Consider the following 20,850-nt stretch of genomic DNA (forward strand, 5'->3'; position numbering starts at 1 on the left):
GGAATGACACCTTTGCCGGATCAAAGGAAGCAGTTTTAAATTGAGTGTTCTACATATTTAAATATGGGGAATGTGGCCAGAAGAAAAAAGAAGAGATGGAGAACGTGGGTTTAACATGCAAGCATTGGAAGTTATCTTAATCCTTATAACTAATCAAAACATGTTTGGAGATTTTCAGACGGCTTTGGCACTATATGCACGATTATGTGGTTTTTTTCAGAAGTTTTAATTCAAGTTCAAAAGTTATTTAAAATTAAGAAGTTTTATTAGTTAGAAAGGTAGTTTGTTTTGTCTTAATAATGTCACTTGTCTTTTTGTGGTAATGCCGCTTGGCTTAAGGAGAGGGCTTTTTCCTCTCCTTTTAATAATATATAGAAGATCATTAACTATAATTGTAAAATATATAGATGTTAAGAATGAAAGACTTTAATGTAAACTATGCTTTTTAAAATGTTGGTACAAAATGACGTCTTGCTTAACCTTTGAAAAAGAAGCGCGACATCAAAACGAGATTTTAAGATTCTAAATAAAAGAATTTGCTTAAATTAAAAAGAGTTATGAGAAGAATCGACTTGTCGACTGTCGTTTCTACTCTCTCTAATATTGACGCTATAATCTTGTTTCAGTCTCTTGTTCATTTGGCTTGTGCAAAATTATGAATCTATTTTTCATTTTATTTGAAATTTTGAAGTTGGAGTTGAAAATTGAGTTGTGCTTGGCTATAGTTTTTGCAACGAAGATTTGATTGTTTGAATGTACTGGAAGCAGTGTTTTAAAAGTCCGTTTCAGGACTCGCTCCGAAACTCGCTGTAGGGCGAGGCGCTGGCAAAACGCCTGAGGCTCAAGTTCGGGGCTTAGTTCCTGTGAGGCTTATGCCCTAAGCGCCCGACTGTACGCCCTAAACTCGCCTAACGCCTAACCCTCGGGGCTTGCCTAATAGTTCTTACACAAATTATATGTTAAATTTCATAATTAAAATCGCTAACCCTTATAATTCTTTAACAAATGAATGATACTTTATAGTTTTTCATCTATATAAATAAGAATATTGGATGTAACTCAAATAACAAGTCGTAGTATTGCATATTTACTATTTGAGAATATTGTGAGGGTGAATATCACTTAATATTTCTTTTAAAAATACTATAGCCGATTTGTACATTTTCACTTGTTATTGGTCTTTTGTCTTACGTATCAAATTTATCATATTTTATTATTTCGCTATTTGAAAGTAATTTTAATTTTTATTCACGAAGGAGTTATGTTTTAATTATAATACTGATAAAATTTATTGATATAAAATGAACAATATGATAGTAATATTGTTTTAAGAAATTGTAATTTTTTCATTATTTGAAAGTTAAGATGTTAGAGTTGATATGTATTCCACTTTTAAAATTATGTTATATATAATTACAAGTTGTAAGCAGGGGTGACTAGAGGGTGAGGCTAGTAAAGCTTTTGCTTTTAGGCCCCAAAAGATTTTACCGATGAATTTTATGATTTAAATTTCTCTTAAATAATGTTGAAGATTGTAAAAAGTAGTATAAAACATATAGTATAACAAAAGAAAGAAAAAACACTATATATGTATTAAGAGCAATATTCTCATACTTTGAACTAAACTACAAAAATCTTCATATTATTAAATAAAGTTTTTACAATAACATCCTAGGTAATGTCTTTAAAACACATGGCTAATATCTTATTGACTTGAATTGATCCTCATTAATATAAATACTAATGTTACTATATGAAGTAAAAGACAACAAGTATGAAAAATCAAAAAAGGCAACACTAATTTTTTTTATGTAATTTTACCTACTTAAAAATATTTATTGTAATTATATTATTTTATGAAATACAAAAAATTAAATATCAATGGGGCTTACGCCCCATGCCTCGGGGCTTACGCCTCGCCGAGGCAAATATAAAATGCCCCGCCTTACGCCATTGCTTTTTAAAACACTGACTGGAAGTTAAAAAGGTGAAAAAAGAAGGAGCGAAAATAAGGTTTTAGGTGTTTTCCAAGTTCCAAGAAATTTTCACGGCCAAAATGCTGATTTTCAAATAAAGAGAAAAATTCTCATGGCCAAACGAGTCTTTAATTTTCAAAATATAAGTACATGATATTTTAGCCATTTAAATTAGGGTTGGGCATACATAATGAAAACTGAAAATCCGAACCGAACCGAACCGAATCGAAACTTCAACAAATCGAATCGAACCGAACTAGTTTGGTTCGGTATTTGGTGTCCATCGACAAAAAACCGAAACCGAAATAACCGAACTGAAGTTTGATAAAACCCAACGCGCACCGAAATTTAATACATTACCCAAAAAAATTAAAATAGTCCAGGCCCATTAAGTTTAAAGCAAAAAAAAAAATCCAATTGTAATAAGTCCTCTTTTACATTTTTATCCCTAATTTTCCACTTCAATTGAAAAAATCAAATATCCTTAACAAAGAAAGGTAACTAGGATGTCTCTTTAAGATTAATGTATGTGCTTTATGTGTTTTCTTAATTATTCTTATGGTATGTATGTAACACCTAGTAATCCTTTGTCATGATTATATTTTCTGTTCTTGTGTATCATGTTTGTTTGATTTTGATTTTAATTTATCAGTTTTATGTTTTATTGCTTTTGAGAATATGAATTAGTGTCAATGGAATCACTTCTAATATTATATTAAAAAAACCGAATTGAAAAAACCGAAACCGAACCGAACCAAACTTTAAAAAACCGAAACCGAAAGAACCGAATTGAACTAGTTTAGTTCGGTGTTTGGTGTCCACCTTCAAAAAACCAAACCCGAAATAGCCAAACCGAAATTTGATAAAACTGAACCGAAAAACAGAACGCCCACCCCTAATTTAAATTTAAAATTCCTTTGGTTTATTGCCAAAAAAGGAAAAGTTTATTGCCAGGTACGATTCTACTTGCCTAGTCAGCTGTCAGCCAATTGTAACTCTTTGGACCCGAATCCTACGTTGTACGGGCCAAACACCAAAAAATGGTCCAAGTCCTCCTAATAACATGGAGACCCATAATGACACGTTCCCTTACTTTTAGGTTTGACAATTCAACGTGCGCTAATATTGCCTTATTGCGTGACACTTACTCCACAAGGCCCTTAAAAAAACAAAACAAACAACAAACCATAAAAGTGGCTGCGCTGTAACTACGTTCATATATGGAAAGTTTGGCTTTTTTTTTCTGACAAATTCTTCCTATTTTCCATCCTTATATAAACTTAGAGAAGCAGAAAGAGAGTGAATCTATTAGGGTTTGTATTGGTGCAACATAATGCCTGCAGGGTATAGTTTCTTTCAGAGAGCCTCCAGGGCTTTCAATGACTACCCTCATCTCCCTAAAGTTCTTGTTCTTTTCACTGTCAGGTCAGGAAATTTTCACCATTTTTTCTTTGTTACACTATTGTTTTTTTTTCTTTCTCACTAGTGTAATTTCTTATTTACACTAGTGTATTGTTTTGGTGTTCTTTATGTTTCTTACTTTGATAATTCTGTTTGTTAACATATGCACCAATATTGTGAGCTTGTTTTAGTGTCACCATTTATGGTTTCTTTCTCATTTTAGCATTTCATTGTCGCTGTTTTTATTTTGTCTTGTTTATCTGTGTTTTATTTTCCCAAATAAAACGTTGATCTTACATGCTTTGTCATTTCTCTGAGTCTAATTTAAGATTTGAATTTTATGAGTTCGAAGACTGACAGAGTCAGGAATTTATACAAAGGGATTCAAAAAATAAAATGTTAGTAACATAGTACATGGGATTCGAAACTTGGATCTAAAGCAGTTTTTGAACCCCATTTGACAGACCTTTCGTATATCAGGGGCTTTAACAACTTAACATAAAATTAAACATATAAAGTTTGGCCGTATTTGTACAGTATGTTTTTTTTTAATCCCTTCCTTCTCCTTAGCTATACCACAACCCTGTTGACTATTGGGTTCTAAATCTATTATCTTATAGTATTTATTTAATGAATTCATAAGCCAAAGCTATTGGGTTCGGATGAAACTATAACTTGCCCGTCTAATATGGTCCGCATGCCTTTATGGACTGGTTGAGATCAGCTATATGATCTTCGTGTCCATTCCACTCTACTCCAGATTTGTTATGGTCACTGCTAAAATTTTTTACTAGTCAAAAAGTATAGATATATGTAAATCTGCATTGGCTATGTCTGATTGTTTATAATTTCAAGACTAAATGTAAAACTAGAGAAAAACCGGTGGTTGCAATCATCAAAATCGCTTGAAATTGAATATGCACATTTCTACTCCTCGCCAATATAATGTGTAGTGCCATTTAAATTTAATCTGGATGCGTAACACATTACATTTGGGACGTCCAATAAAATTCTAAACTATAATTACGTTTTTCTATTACTTATAAACTTACATTGATGATGCACAAAACAAAGTTGAGGAATTTGAAATGCCTGCACGTAATTCCTAACACAATTATCAGATTTTAGCAATTTCAAACAAGTTACTTTGAAGGTGTTATACCAATTTCTTTTATGGTCTTTTCCGTTTAATATATGTGCCAGCTACATAATAAGTTTGCCTGGAATTTTCGCTAATGAAGACCGGCATAGAGTGGAAATATACATGATTCATGTCGCTGACACTAAGTTATTTAGAATTGATTGATTTACTTTGGACTTGCAGTGGTGGAGGACTAGCAGCAGTATGTCACACTGCATTTGCTGATGCAGGTCAAGATGATATTAAGAAGAAGAAAGTGGTAGTTCTTGGAACGGGCTGGGCAGGAACAAGTTTTCTTAAGAATTTGAAAGACCCCTCTTACTCTGTCCAGGTTGTGTCTCCTCGCAACTATTTCGCCTTCACTCCTCTGTTACCTAGCGTTACCTGTGGCACAGTAGAAGCAAGGAGCATCGTTGAACCAATTCGTAATATCGTCAAAAAGGTATACGATAAATATCATCCATTATTGATCTCATCATGTTTGTCGTTATTCTCTTCAAATCAAGCTAAATAACCATTACTGATGTCCTTGTTGCATATATGAGATTTTGGTGTCAAGTATTTCGTCGTGTTCTTTATGTGGATATCCGAGGACAGGATTCCATTCCCTTGACTTGCACTGATGAAAATTTAGCTCCCACAAGAAATTGAACATAAAGGCTGCTGAATTAGCCTATTTCTTGCGTGTACCAATTGAAGTATTTTTGATAATGTACTTTCTGTGTAACAGAAAAAATTCGATGTTGATTTCAAGGAAGCTGAGTGTTACAAGATTGATACAGTAAACAAGAAGGTTCACTGTAAAACAACCCAACAAAATCATTTGGGTGGTGGCATAGAAGAGTTTACTGTAGATTATGACTATCTTGTGATTGCTATGGGCGCTCGAGCAAACACTTTCAACACCCCCGGTGTTGTGGAGAATGCACACTTTCTTAAGGTAAGCTCTACTAAGCAACTGTTCTTATACTAAATAATGAGTCAATGAATTGAAGTATAGTTTATAGCCTGATCCATCAAGCTTTCAAAATCTGCTTATTTTGAAAAGCGTTTTTTGTCAAAAGTACTAGCCTATGCTAGGCTAATCAATTTGAAACGCATTTTTGTCAATATTAGAGCAGTATTTTGTGTTTGGCCAATGTTCTAAAAGTGCTTAGGGGAAAAGTTACCTTTTTAGCTTCAGAAAAATAGCTTTTGCAACTTCTCAAAAAACACTTATTTTCCCCCTAAAAGCTTTTGGCCAAACACCTCAACTTTCTAAAATAAGCACTTTTAGCTTCTCAAAAGCTTGACCAAACAGGCTATTAGTCGCACTTGAATTGAAGTATAGTCACATTTGAGTCAATAATATTTCTTTGCAGGAAGTAGAAGATGCTCAAAGAATTCGTAGGACTGTGATAGATTGTTTCGAGAGGGCAAGCCTTCCGAGCATAAGTGAAGAGGAGAGGAAGAGAATTCTTCACTTTGTGGTTGTTGGAGGTGGTCCAGCAGGTGTGGAGTTTGCTGCAGAGCTTCATGATTTTGTGAAAGAGGATCTCGCCAAGTTGTATCCTGCCCTTAAACAGTACGTCAAGATAACACTCCTTGAGGCCGGGGATAATATACTCAACATGTAAGTGACATTAACGTGAAGAGATTGTAGTGTGCTAGTTGTAAGTTGTTGGTTTTAATCACTTCAAACTTCCACTTTTTAGGTTTGACAAAAGAATTACGGCCTTTGCTGAGGAAAAGTTTGCTAGAGATGGTATTCAGCTGAAAACCGGGTCAATGGTGGTGAAAGTAACTGATCGTGATATATCAACTAAAGAGAGAAGTAGTGGCCAAACTGTTAGCATACCATATGGAATGTGTGTCTGGGCTACTGGCATTGGAACCCGCCCTGTCATTATGGATTTCATGAAGCAAATTGGTCAGGTATGTTCAATTTTATTACTACTGTGTTTCTTGTTACTAATATATACTTGTTTCAGCACCAACTTGCGACCTTGAGATGATTCGTGCCAATCTCTTTTCGTTGATGGCTTGCAGACAAATAGGCGAGTCTTAGCAACGGATGAATGGCTCCGAGTGGAAGGGTGCAATGAGATTTATGCTCTAGGTGATTGTGCCACAATAAACCAACGAAGTGTCATGGTAAAGTTACTCAATCTTTAGATGTTGATTTCGGATGCTAAATTTGAACAATCTAGCAGTATTTCTTGCTGGCACAATTGAATGAAAGTGAATGAAAATTTCTTTATCTTTATGCAAGTTGAGGAACTAAGTTAAGTTGTTTAAATATCTAGAGTTCAAATGTACATTTCAGGAAGATATTGCAATCATATTTAGCAAGGCAGACAAGAACAATTCTGGTACTCTAAGAGTGGATGATTTTAAAGAAGTGATCCATGATATATGTGAGAGGTACCCTCAAGTGGATTTGTATCTAAAGAAAAAGCAGCTGAAAAACTTTAATGCTTTACTGAAGAATTCAGAAGACGATACTGAAATTAACATTGAGAAGTTCAAGAAACTACTTGCTGAAGTAGACTCCCAGATGAAAAATCTTCCTGCTACAGCACAGGTGAATATATGGATTATTTTTCTCTTGTTATATGTTCTTCTATTCCTCATCTTACGCTTCTGTCTGTAATTTTCTACACTAGGTCGCGGCTCAACAAGGTAGCTACCTCGCTGATTGTTTCAATCGCATGAAAATATGTGAAGCAAATCCAGAAGGTCCACTAAGGTTCCGAGGAACAGGGCGCCATCGCTTTCATCCTTTTAGGTAAGAGGAGTTCATATGATTTCCTATTCAAATATGAATGTCAATTTTCTTGCTTAGAGTTGACATTAAGTGTTAAACTACGATCTTTTCTGATCTTATGCTTCATGTTGGTTTTTACCTCTTCTTTTCCCACCTTACAGGTATAGGCATTTGGGCCAATTTGCACCATTGGGTGGGGAACAGACTGCAGCTCAACTCCCTGGAGACTGGGTTTCAATAGGTCATAGTACTCAGTGGCTCTGGTATTCAGTATATGCAAGGTAAGTATTGTCGCATCACAAAAAACACTTACCGCACTATGTGTTTACACTAAACCAAACAATATTACTTTAAGAGTTACAAACTAAGGTGAGAATATGTAACCATGGTTAACTGGTAAAGTTTATATATGTGACATGTTCCCGCTTTAATCAGTTTGGTGTAAACACTGAGTGAGCAAGTTTCCAAGTTATGTTGAGATTATTTTCATCATATTAATGTGTTTGGTTTCATATTTCAGCAAGCTAGTCAGCTGGCGTACAAGGGTGTTGGTGGTATCTGATTGGGTAAGGCGTTCCACCTTTGGGAGGGATTCTAGCAGAATCTGAAACACCATCATACTTGTCAACTAAGCACTCACACGATTTATTGCTCCCTATTTATTGTAATTGAGCGCTTCTTACTACAGTATACTTGAGAAATTTTGTTCAGATTGTATTTCCTTAAACCACTTTCTGGTTCCAAGTAACATTTCTTCATATTCTTTAGCATTCTACTTGTTTTTCTGGCACTTACAGAGGGGGTATATTAGATTATTTGACTTGTTTATTATAGCAATGGCATACCATTGCTTGCAAGCAGAATCCGAAAGGACTGAAGACAGATTAAAGTAAGCGTTAAAATGTCTTGATCGAGAGTTGAGATGAAATTTTAAAACCCCTTTCTCACTACATTGCATGCTTTTCTTGTGTTAATGAAACGCAGCAAACAATACAATAGTATAGAAGAATTTCACCTGTGCCCTGCGCAGTTTTCTGGGAAAAAGGGCCATTGTCAATCCTTGGGCCATAGCTCCGCCACTACTTGCAAGTATTTTACAGATTGATCATAAAGCACCAGAAAGATTCCCCTCTAAAATAAATTCCACCACTTGCGCCCTTCGACGTACTATGAAAATACATGGTACTGAGATGCAGAACAAGGGAAAACTTTTTTTCACATCAAGATGGATGAAACACATCATACAATTGTAATATCTAACTGTTTATTGTGCCATAAAAAAAAGAGCCTCAGTCAACAGAGAAGCTCTTTTACACTACTTACATGATGCACCAAAATATAATTGAGGTTACAACATCCACAAAATAATCTGATATTTACACTATCAAGCATCAACTAGATGCATCTCTTCTCCCTTTTCATACAGGATAAGCGCATAAGAACCGCACGAGGAAAAACACTTCGAAAAATTCCGGTCTGTAGTCATTTCAGAGATCCAAACACCAGGAAGTCAGCCTATGATTGGACCAGATAGCTGTTTATGGTTCTTCAATTTTACTGGCCTGTAACCAAAAGAAAATGTTTTTAAGCTTCAAAAATGCACAGTAAGAATTCAAAACAAGAAGTCTTAGAGGTCATATATTCTATGAAAATACATACCACAAAGATCCCTTCTTATGAAGATGGCAGCAGCAACAGCATGAAGCAAACTGATGCTCTTCATAAACATTACTCAACCGGTGTCCACTATCAATTTGACATACTAAACTATCTGTTTTTCCGTTGAATATAGTTTGATCCACGACGATTTGAGATTGATTCATTCATCTCATTTGAAAAAGCAACAGCCAACTCCAACTTCCCCATCTTCTTTAAAATACTGATCAGTGATTTGTAAACATGAACTGATGGGCAGATCCCCCTGTGCTTCATCTCACTAAAAAGTCTCAATGATTCCTCAATATTACCAGATTTTCCAAAGCTGTCAATCAAAGCATTATAAGTTCGCAAATCTGGTTCAATTCCTCTCTCACACATCTCCCTGAAAAATACTAAGCATAACTCAAGCCTGCCTACCTTTCGCAATCCAGTAATTAAGGAATTATAAGAAACAATATCAGGAATTAGACCATCCTCTTTCATTGCCACAAACTCTCTAAGCATTTCATTTGTTCTACCACACTTGCCTAAGATTCCCAAAATGGTGTTATATGTGATCACATCAGGTTTGGACTTCAAACTCTTCATCTGATCAAAAATCAACCAGGCCTTATCAACCTGTCCACATGCAGCAAAGGCAAAGATGATCCTATTCATAACTGTAGTACTACTCGGAAAGATCAACTCCGAAATCTCCCGGACAAATCTTAGTAAGCAGTGAATATCATTTTCCTTGATAAATGCCTGAGCAAAGATAAGATATGTAGATGAATTCAGAGATTTGCAAGATACTAACAGATCCTTGAAACTCTGACATAGAAGGCCAATATCACTTTCATCGACTGCAGCTTTCAGAAGGCGATTGTATGCACTAGAAGGGAGGGGGATATTTTTATCATGCAAAGTCCGCACTAGCCTAATGGCTCCTGACAGATTTTTGTCATTGCAAAACTTGTCAATATAAGCAGCACAGAGTTCCTCTCCTGAACTTTGAGAATTGGCCATAACTGAGAGGATTTCCGTCAACACTTCATCTATAAATTCAGCAGGGGATGCCTGGGTTGAGAATGACTGGCAGCAGCCAAAATTACTAAGAGCAAATGTTGGCCAACTGAGGAGGACTCCAACTGGGATGGATTTAATACAATTCTGTATTAGAAATTAGCAGTAAATCAAAACATTAAAAGACCAAAGAAAAGAATGTACTTCCCTAATAGAAACAGCAAAAGAAAGTGACTCAAGATTGGGATCACAACATCTTATCCATTCAATGCATGTTTGTTAACAGGACTAGGGTAAAAATAATAATATAATCTCATAATTTTGTGTTGCAAAAAGAGTTTCCCAATCTCGCACCCAAGGGTGTGTCCTGATGGTCAACGAAGCGGGTTAAGAACCAAGGGTGTGGTCTAATGGTCAATGAAGTGGGTTAAGGACCATGCGGTCTCGGGTTCAAATCACGGTAGACACAAAAACACTAGGTGACTTCTTCCCACCTCCTAGCCTTGGTGCGTAGAGTTACCTGGTACGTGTTGCTGGTGGGAGGTGGCGGGTATCTCGTAGAATTAGTTGAGGTGCGCACACGCTGACCCCGAGGTTATCAAATATAAAAGAGTTTCCCAATCTCAATATCGTATTCTTTGTGTTAATTGTGAAAGGAGCCTTAACAGCCAACCCCATAAACTCAAACAGGCTTTTGTAGTACAAATAACAGTTCATAGCTATCCTAAGTTCAAGCTTTAAATGAGATACTTCGAAAACTATTTCTGCGAACTAGATCATAAAGAGAAACTTCATTATTAAAGCTTTATGATTCCATCACTTTACTACACTCCCATTTCCCACACAACCACCAACCCCATCCCACCCCCAGAAAAAAAAAAAAAAAAAAACAAGGATAAGAGAAATGCAGCAGATACCACAACCTTTACCAAATGGCAATTTCATGGATGGTTGGACCAGTGCCAGCTTGAGTAAGTTTGTTTCTTGACTGGTTAATACTAATAACAGTAACTCTTAACACACTTGCATAAAAAAAGAAATTCTTATCTAACATCTCTTTATAAATGAATAGGAAAAAAAAAAACACTAATTTGTCCAGCTTCACTCCATGGAAATAAACAATAGCCTACTCAACCATAAAGAACAGAAAAACAACTACTAATACAGAAAAAGCAAGAAACATCGAACTAGTAAAATTTCCAAAGGGTAAAGAGCTTTGCATATCATATATGTTATCCCCCCCCCCCCCCCCAACAAGTGATAAAATCATGATCATTTGAGGTAAAGAGACTCACATGAAGAAAGAAATTTCCACAGCGATGCAATGTATTGAATGCCCGAATTTTTTTAGGAGAAGAGTGTAAGCCAACAGAGAGAGTGTAGTTAAAACAAGAACGGCATAATAAGAAAGTTAAAGTGCTCAGCTTTGCTCTGCCTGCTACCATCTTTGAGGGGTTTTATGAAACCCAAACTAGGGTTTTAACCATTCATTGCCGAATTCTGCAGAAGAAAGAATGGATATGGGGATGAGCCTAAACCCTTACTTGCATTTTTGGGCGTGGAGGAAGGGGGACAACGTGTCTTGCCAGCTCAAGGTCTAAAACTTATGACTATATTTATTATTAGAGAGATGTAAAAATTTATTTGCTTCAATATTGACTTCAAATACGATTAATTTAGTTTAATTATGTTATAAATTAAATTAAAGTTTGTATTAACTAAATATAATTTATAATATTTGTGAAAACATGTAGTATCATATTTACAACAACAACAACTTTTCACAAGTAGGGTCAAAAGAGGATAGAGTATACGCAGACCTTACCTCTACATTGGGGTAGAGCGGTTGTTTTCAATAGACCCTCGACTCAAAAGAAGACATTTCTAATAAGGTCAGACAAGAATTTTTCATTGGGTTAATGTAAAACGAGATAAATAAGTTTTGTCCATAGATTGAAAAGGTGTACAAGAAGAACTTAAAATTAAAATCAAACACAACAAAGAACTAATGATAATAATTATGGTTTTATGATAACATGAGTAGAGTTACATAATATATCTATGTCCATTATATATGATACTCCTTCTCTTCTCATTTATGTGAAGGTGTTACTAACTGAAGAATTGAATAGTTTTTTTTTATTACAGTCTTCTCACACTCTTTTTCAACAACAACAACAACATACCCAGTGAAATCTCACAATGTGAGGTCTGGGGAGGGTAAAGTGTACGCAGACCATACCCCTATCTCGGAAGACTTCTCACACTCTTTTTAATATTTTAAATAACTAATTATGTTCCTTTATCTACTTTTCAAATATATAAATTTTTACTCTCAGAAACTGGAAGGATTTATGTTCAAATTCACATTGAAATTAGGTATTTTAACTCTTGTACTCCGAAATCATTCACATAAAATAGGACAAAGGGCGTACTATTGATTAGAGTCGGACAAAGTTGAAGATTTATTGATTTTTGTATTTATTATATATATATGTGGTAGTAGAAGGAAACATTAAATTAAGGGATAATTTCAGAGACCTCCCTCCAGGTTTGACTTCGTTTCACTGACCTTCCTTGTGGTTTATGATATTACACTTATCTCTCTTATTTTCATTTATTTATAACAATTCTTTTAACCTATGTATTATTAATATAAAAAATTATGGTATGCCGAATTCACCCCTTATCATGTACTTTTTGTTGAATTAACTTTATAGACAATCTTTTAAACTTCCTTAGAATAATATATTTTTTCATCTTCGATTAAAATTTATTTATTCAACAAATTCACCATTCAATTTTTAAAGCAATCCCATTTGGTTAATTAGAAGCTAAATTTTTCTCATTATGCTTAGAGATGAAGAGCGGCATCATGCTGCAACATTTTCAATGGGAAAGCCGAATGAGAATTCTCTTAAATTAACATTGATATTCAATAAAAATTTGAAAAGAAAAAAAGAACTTACAGTAATAGTTGATGTACTTAATATCATTAGAGCCATCAAAGGTGTTTCTATGAATTTTTCAGAGTAATATTATTGGGTATCGATGGAAATAAATTTTTTAAAAGTATGTTTATGAAATAACTTTGATTAACAAAAGTACATTATTAAGGGGTAAATTCGTCATATATAATTTTTTATATCAATAATAAATAGGTTAAAAGAATTGTTACAAATAATTGAAAATAAGGGAGGTAAGAGTAATATAGTAAACCACAAGGGAGGTCAGCGAAACGAAGCCGAACCTGAAGGAGGTCTCTGAAATTATCCCTTAAATTAATGGTAAAAAGGTTGTTTGACACTTGAAATATCAGATGAAAAAAACATTTTGAAAAAGTGAATGAGCTTGAGTTTCTCGAGTATAAATATCAGGTAGGCAAAAATACGAAGAGCATAAATATCAGGTAGGCAAAAATACGAAGAGCATAAATATGGTAGGCAAAGGTGTCCAAAAGGTTTATATGCTCTTGAGTTATTCCATTATCAAAAGATTAAAAATCAATCAATGGTAAGTGTGTTGTCTCTATCATTAATTATTATATTCAAGAAATCTAGATTGTAAACCACAAAAAATCGGGTGACTTGTGCCTTCTAACTCTCTTCAGTCTGGACTCAAGATGAATTACCCCTCTAGGATTTTGTTGAGTTAGACTACATGTATAGGAAGGTATTGAGTTGTGTAGCTTCTATATAGTAGTGCATGGACAAAATTTTGGATCAAAAGCTCCTACTTGGTCATGGATATTTCCAACTGACTTGGTTCTTTTTGAGATCTAGCTTTTGCAGAAAACTTTTTTACCTACAGCAGATGGGATTCCTACACCAAGTGAGTAATAGAATTGCTTCAGCATGGACAAAAGAATATATGATCAAAAGCTCTTGCTTGATGGATCTTAGCAAATGACCAGCTTCTTTTAGGAGATCCAGTTTCTGCTAATAATTCATCTGCCTATAGCATATGGAATTGCTGTAATTACATGAGTAATGATTTACAGAAAAAAGACTCAAAACACTTTCAAACACAACATTGCCTCATCAATGGGCAGTGAAAAGAGAAACCAAGGTTTAATATCGACTGAGGCATTAAAAAGTAAAGCGTGTAGAAGTTCACAATATTCTTAATACAAAACTGACAAGGAGAGAATCATCTTAAGGTGTGCAAGTAAATGACATCAGAGCCTAACTGACAGCAGACATATCCTAAATTAAGGAATTCAAAAGGGTTAAATTAAGATGAGAAAGCCATTGCTGACTATAAGAAGAGAGTAGTAGTAGTTCTGAAGTATCTCCATGAAAGAACTTATACCAGTAAGTGCATTATGTCCATTTGATGCAACCCTGAGTTAAGTAGTTTCAAGTGTAAATAAAAACCAGAAATTAGACAGAAAGAAGTGAAACAAACTGAATTATATGACACTTGCATCCTCAAGTTAGAGAGCTGTGGAAGCTTGTCCCTAACAAGAGAACCATATATGTAAACAGTCATCTGCAACCCTGAGTTAAGTAGTTTCAAGTGTAAATAAAAACCAGAAATTAGACAGAAAGAAGTGAAACAAACTGAATTATATGACACTTGCATCCTCAAGTTAGAGAGCTGTGGAAGCTTGTCCCTAACAAGAGAACCACATATGTAAACAGTCATCCTACTAGGATTCCTACTCTAATTTCTATGTCAAAACAAATTTCTGATGATGGAAATTGAAACATTATTTCGAATTGTTTGCAATGATAAGCATTCTACTTTCAAGGAATGTAAATAGCATGTGCCTAGTTACAGTTCAAAACATAAATGTACAGATCGGTCAAGGTGTTTATGCAGACCTGTTGCAGCCAATAGAATTCAACCTTGCAAAGTAAGATAAAAAATGACAATAGAAATTGCTAGAGCGCGCCAAGCCAAAATCATTAATAAGATTAATAGGTATGCGCTCTAATCTACACCAACAAACATAAGAGAAAATTCTGTTATGAATGAAACCACCACCAATGACAATATACTTAAACACAGAAGAGAAGAAAAGGTCTTCTATTGACTAAACCACCACCAATAATGTATGGAAGTCTCAAGTCTTCTAGGAGAAGGGATAAACAAATCTAACCTATGTAAAGAACACTAGTATCAGAGCTATGTTAACTTCAATGGCCAAAATGCTCCAGCCCTCTTACACCTTAAGAAGCTGGGGAAAAGTATACCTTAGGAGCTGACTTAGAAAAGAAAGTAGCACAAAGCACTCAACAGAAGACTTAAGTCACTAAGATGCCCCTTAATAGGACAAAAAGATTACCAGCTTTTTTAATCTAACTTTAGATGTATCATGTGACACTTTAGGACATAAGGTTGATAAATCAGAACCAACAAGAGGAGTGCAGCATTTTCCCTGATCTGTTTCTTTGAGTTTGTGTACCTAGAGCAATGTAGTCAATGAATGTCTTCCATTCGGAGAAGAAACTGCTAAGGGAATACCTTGGAGAAGTGGTTAGAGTAGACCGTACGGGTTCATAATAATTGAAAAGTGTCGTCTCTACCCAACTCTTATATGTACCACAGAAAATGGAGAAGCCATGGTGGTCAAACTCTTAAGTCTAAAAATAATTCTTATTCTATGAACCTGGAAAACCCAATACAATGCAATAGACATCTTAAAATTCATTAATTCGCCTCAACCATGAAAATCTCATACTATCATCAAAAGAAAATTGTGAAGCAAAGAAGAAAGCTTCTTCCAGTATAAATTCTCAGTAATGCAATGCTTCTGACACAACCTAGTATATAACAAGAAGCAATAGTACCCTTATTCATATTGTACCAAACATGACCATATACTGCAACATAGAACCTTATTCATATAGTACCAAACATGTAATTCAGAATCTAGAATACTAATCTGAGGAAGCCAAAGAATGCTTCCTCAATTCAATGCCTCAGATAAGAATGAACAAAAAATTAAAAGACAGGACTAAAAATTGAAATATCACGAAAAGGGTTAGCTCCCCTTATTTCACATTATTTTTATTCCTCTTCAGCGTCTTCCTCTGCAAAACTGAGAACTTGACAAACTGACTGCTCCTTATCTTCATCATTGCTGAAAAAAGACTTCTTCCCTACCAACTCTACCACTCTTTTAGCAGGTCCAGAATCCCTCGGGGTCTCATTAACGTTGCTCCGAGCGATCCTAATTGGCGGTAGCAAATCAGGCTTCACAGTAATACTCAATGGAGACTTCTCGCTCTCTGTGCTAGCATGAACTACAATCTCATTAGGAATTTCCCATCTCTTTTTCACCCTACTACTACTACTTTCAATACCCAAATTTTTGCTATCCGATACACGCGTTTTCCCTACAGACAAAGATCTTTTCTTTTCATTTCTCTTAATCTCAATATCCTTATCATTCTCAGGCAAAGACCTCTTTCTCGCTACTGATGACTGATTTGTTCCCTGATTGTATCGACTAGCCACAACCCTACCCGGCCTCTGAGGCTTCTTGTTAGACTTTTCGCCATCTTTGAATAACTTCTTTGGCTGAACTGAACTTAAAAAACCATCATCCTTTTTCACATTCTTCTTTGATGCAATTGTAGTAACTGCCTGTCTTGGAGGCACCATAGTTCTTGCTACAACTGAACTTTTTCCCCTTTCTTTACTCTCTTCTTCAATCTCTTGAAGCTTCCAAAAACAAGATTTTCGCCTGTTTTGTATTGGCTGAACAGGTGTAATATTCATTTCTTGTTTGCCAAAATGTTTTGCCTTTGTTGCTGCAAGAATCTCTGATGGCCCCATACTTAAACCTCGACGCGTTGCACCAAAAATCTCAGATGGACCTAAACTTAGACCCCTTCTTTGCACATTTGATTTAGCACTCATTTTTGGTTCCATAAACTTTGCTGCAACAACTCTTCCTCTTTTTTCAACATTCTTGACAACACTTCTTTCAGTCTTTTCAATTCTCAACGCCTGTAATTTTGTATTCAATCTACTAATCTCCATTTCTATCTCTTCAATTTCCTCATCAATCTTTTTTTCATCGCGCAAATCATTATCCTTTCCACTCTTTCTAGTTTTCATAGGCTTATTTGACTTGATTCTTGAATTCACCAAAACCCCATTTGATGACAAATTAACAGATGAATTAGGAGTTTGATTCTCCTTACTTGATTTATCAGATTCAAAAGAACGTTTCAATGAAGAAAAATCTTCAGAATCACCATTATCAAAAGCAGCATTGTTCCATATCTGAACATCTTTTGGATTAATCCCTTCAGGGTATTGTAAAACACTCATTTTTCTCAATTGGGTATCAAACAATTTCACAAAAGAAGTTGAAAAAGTATGAATCTTGAAGATTTTTCTTTAGATGGAGATGAGAAAAGTTGGTTTGCGAATTAGAGAAATTTGTTTCACTTTCAGCGTTTTGTATTTTGAAGTTTTTGACCGTTGGGACAGGGAAATTAAACGTTGGATTGTCCGCTCTATCGTGGCCGTTGGATATTAAACGGCTCGAATTTGACGCTCCGATTTTGATTTAAAGGCTAAAATGTGGGGTTTAAAATGGAGGTTAAGTTCTGATTTAATTACCGTGCTCACGCTCCTCCTTCCTTTTAAGTGGAATGATAATATATTAATATGTCCAACGTCATCATTGATATTTAGTAAAATCTAATCACATGGTTGATTTACCTTTTTAGGATATCATTACTATTTTTTCCATTTTTAACCATTGTGCAAATATGGGTTTTTAAAAATTGTTTTCTGGACAATCTTTAGATTCGATCTAATATTTGATCATGTAATGCTTAACCTTATAGATAAATAGTAGAATGTTGTCTAACGTGTGTTATTACATAAGTACACAACTTTAGACCGTAGCTTGACATAAGAGTTTCAATTTGCTCAAAAGGGATCTTTAAATTGTTGTCTAAAAAGTTTATAAATTGCGAGAAATATAAAAAGATGATGATTTACTAAACAACTATCCCAAAAATGAATAATCGATGAAAATTTCTAATATCGTACCCTAGGAGTCAAGGCCTAGTTAAATTTTCAAAAATTACACTTAATGATCTTAAAAATAGGTGATTTTGAACTCTTGACCCCCTAATCCCATGGGCCAACCCTTGAGATCAAAAGTTAAAGCTTGTTAAGCATGAAATTTGTCTATGAGGCAAGGGGATTAGAAGTTCAAGACCACCACCTAATGAAATAAAAATTGAAAAATTAAATTCTCATAACAAAAAGAGAAATGAAAAAACAGAATCTTAGTGAGCCAAAACCCAATTGACTCCATTTGTTTCAGGGAAAAGGATAGGGTTAAATTCACCGTTGGTAATTGATATATATATATATATATATATATATATATATATATATATACTAGACGGCTTATGCCCGTGCCCAACAGTTTAGATTATAGTGCATCTATGTGTATGTAGTTGTCTTTGAATGGTGATTATATATATATATATATATATATATATATATATATATATATAGAGAGAGAGAGAGAGAGAGAGAGAGAGAGAGAGAGAGTATATATTATGTTCAAAACACGATTAATATAACATTGTAATTTGTGCTCCGTATCTAAAATTTTATTATATTAATGTTTGCTACGAATACAAAATCGGCAATTTTATTAATATTTCTTAAAAGAGAAGACTCGTTTAAAAGGAAACTATTTTTTTCTTTTTGAGATAAAACAATAGCAATATTTAAGCATCAGTTGATACTTTCAATTTTAATTTAAAACGAAACAAAGTAGAAATTGATTTTCTATTTAAACGAAGAAATACTATTTTTTAATTTTTGGTGAATATTCTCGGTTTAGCTCATTTTACTTGTCATGTTGTCTTTTGGATGGTTTTTTAAGAAAACGTCGATTAGAATTATAATTTGACTAATTTACCTTATTCATTATTTGATCTCCATTTTATATATTTTTTTTACGACATTAATCTCTTTTCACATTTATTAGAGTAAGAATAAAAATAAAAAAGTAATTAAGTTCTATCTTATTTTAAAATATAAATATTTTTAGTATATTTATTTTAGTGAACATAACAAATAAATGACATGGCGGAATAGCCAATACAACAGTTTAATATCTAGATTAGATATCAGGCTAATATAAATAAAAAAAAACTATATGGTTTAACTACTTAACTTTTTGAACGAAAGTAATTTCATTTGCTCCCACTAATGGATTGATACGCACGTGGCAATGAATCCATCATTATTAACTTAATGAGATACTTTGGAAATTACATGAATATTGTTTGATTTTTTAATATGAAGCGCACTTTTTTTTTGGATATTATTAATTAGCATTATTTTTATGCATATATATATATATATATATATATATATATATATATATATACTATGTTCAAAACACGATTAATATAACATTGTAGTTTGTACTCCGTATTTAAAACTTTAGTATATTAGTGTTTACTACGAATACAAAGTCTGCACTTTTTTTTTGACATTAGTTTTTTTTTTAATATGGGGTTCACTTTTTTTTTTTAATATTGCTTGATGTTGTTTAGTATGAGGTCCACCCTTTATGGGGTGCAGTTTTTTTTTTTTTTTTTGACATTATTAGTTTGTACTATTTTGATGCATATAATATATATACATATACTATGTTTAAAACACGATTAATATAACATTGTAGTTTGTGCTCCGTATCTAAAACTTTATTATATATATATATATATATATATATTAGAATTATGGGGCCCACATTTTTTTTTTATATTGTTTGTTTTTTTTTTAATATGGGATTCATTTATATATATATATATATATATATATTGCTTAATGTTGTCAATATGGGATACTCTGTTCAAAACACGATTAATATAACATTGTAGTTTGTGTTCCGTATTTAAAACTTTAGTATATTAGTGTTTACTACGAATACAAAGTCTGCACTTTTTTTTTTGACATTAGTTTTTTATTTTTAATATGGGGTTCATATTTTTTTTTTTATTTTGTTAATATGGGGTCCACTTTTTTTTTTTTTACAGTGAGTTTGGAGATGGTGGGTTCCACTTTTTTTTTTTTTTAATATTGCTTGATGTTGTTTAGTATGAGGTCCACCCTTTATGGGGTGTCGTTTTTTTTTTGACATTATTAGTTTGTACTATTTTTATGCATATAATATATATACATATACTATGTTCAAAACACGATTAATATAACATTGTAGTTTGTACTCCGTATCTAAATACGGGCCCACAATTTTTTTTTGCACTTTTTTTTTTACATTGTTTGTTTTTTTAATATGAGATTCACTTATATATATATATATATATATATATATATATATATATATATATATATATATATATATATATATATATATATATATATATTGCTTGATGTTGTCAATATAGGATACTATGTTCAAAACACGATTAATATAACATTGTAGTTTGTGCTCCGTATTTAAAATTTTATTATATTTCTACTATTAAGAAGAGCCGGTTGGGCTAATTTTTTTTTTTTATATATATCGCTTGATTTTGTCAATATGGGATATTATGTTCAAAACACGATTAATATAACATTCTAGTTTGTGCTCCGTATTTAAAACTTTATTATATTAGTGTTTGCTACGAACACACACGTGGCAATAAATCCATCATTATTGACTTAATGAGATACTTTGAAAATTACATGAATATTGTTTGATTTTTTAATATGGGGTGCACTTTTTTTTTTACATTATTAATTTGCACTATTTTTATGCATATACACACACACACACACACACACACACACACACACACATATATATATATATATATATATATATATATATATTAGAATTATGGGGCCCACAATTTTTTTTGCACTTTTTTGTTGACATGATTTGTTTTTTTAATATGGGATTCACTTTTTTTATTTTTATATAT

The 20,850-nt window shown here is 33.4% G+C and overlaps 3 protein-coding genes across 3 annotated transcripts; 1 reads left to right on the plus strand and 2 right to left on the minus strand.

Moving 5' to 3' along the window:
• Positions 1–3,205: 3,205 nt before the first annotated feature.
• Positions 3,206–8,034, plus strand: LOC132617748 (external alternative NAD(P)H-ubiquinone oxidoreductase B4, mitochondrial-like). Its single transcript, XM_060332821.1, has 10 exons — positions 3,206–3,401; positions 4,702–4,960; positions 5,249–5,458; positions 5,880–6,130; positions 6,213–6,432; positions 6,547–6,651; positions 6,824–7,081; positions 7,164–7,285; positions 7,426–7,545; positions 7,785–8,034. The coding sequence occupies exons 1-10, from the start codon at positions 3,310–3,312 to the stop codon at positions 7,870–7,872; spliced, it is 1,725 nt and encodes a 574-aa protein (XP_060188804.1). The 5' UTR covers positions 3,206–3,309; the 3' UTR covers positions 7,873–8,034.
• A 421-nt stretch (positions 8,035–8,455) lies between these two features.
• LOC132617750 (pentatricopeptide repeat-containing protein At1g11900) lies at positions 8,456–11,515 on the minus strand. Its single transcript, XM_060332822.1, has 3 exons — positions 11,221–11,515; positions 8,924–10,072; positions 8,456–8,826 (listed from the first exon to the last, which is right to left on the minus strand). The coding sequence occupies exons 1-2, from the start codon at positions 11,368–11,370 to the stop codon at positions 9,032–9,034; spliced, it is 1,191 nt and encodes a 396-aa protein (XP_060188805.1). The 5' UTR covers positions 11,371–11,515; the 3' UTR covers positions 8,456–8,826; positions 8,924–9,031.
• A 4,103-nt stretch (positions 11,516–15,618) lies between these two features.
• Positions 15,619–17,350, minus strand: LOC132619130 (uncharacterized). Its single transcript, XM_060334086.1, has 2 exons — positions 15,768–17,350; positions 15,619–15,721 (listed from the first exon to the last, which is right to left on the minus strand). Exon 1 carries the CDS (start codon positions 17,210–17,212, stop codon positions 15,941–15,943), a length of 1,272 nt encoding a protein of 423 aa, XP_060190069.1. The 5' UTR covers positions 17,213–17,350; the 3' UTR covers positions 15,619–15,721; positions 15,768–15,940.
• Positions 17,351–20,850: the final 3,500 nt, after the last annotated feature.

The sequence above is a fragment of the Lycium barbarum genome, chromosome 11, assembly GCF_019175385.1.
Source record: "Lycium barbarum isolate Lr01 chromosome 11, ASM1917538v2, whole genome shotgun sequence".
NCBI classification, from domain to species: Eukaryota; Viridiplantae; Streptophyta; class Magnoliopsida; order Solanales; family Solanaceae; genus Lycium; species Lycium barbarum.

Excerpts from the sequence above, each read along its gene's own strand:
- LOC132617748 (XM_060332821.1), top strand. The coding sequence starts at position 3,310 with ATGCCTGCAGGGTATAGTTTCTTTCAGAGAGCCTCCAGGGCTTTCAAT. Across the intron at positions 5,459-5,879 it reads AGAATGCACACTTTCTTAAG|GAAGTAGAAGATGCTCAAAG; the intron begins GTAAGCTCTACT and ends ATTTCTTTGCAG. Across the intron at positions 7,546-7,784 it reads TGGTATTCAGTATATGCAAG|CAAGCTAGTCAGCTGGCGTA; the intron begins GTAAGTATTGTC and ends TTCATATTTCAG.
- LOC132617750 (XM_060332822.1), bottom strand. The coding sequence starts at position 11,370 with ATGGTAGCAGGCAGAGCAAAGCTGAGCACTTTAACTTTCTTATTATGC. Across the intron at positions 10,073-11,220 it reads GTGGAAATTTCTTTCTTCAT|AATTGTATTAAATCCATCCC; the intron begins GTGAGTCTCTTT and ends TTTCTAATACAG.
- LOC132619130 (XM_060334086.1), bottom strand. The coding sequence starts at position 17,212 with ATGAGTGTTTTACAATACCCTGAAGGGATTAATCCAAAAGATGTTCAG.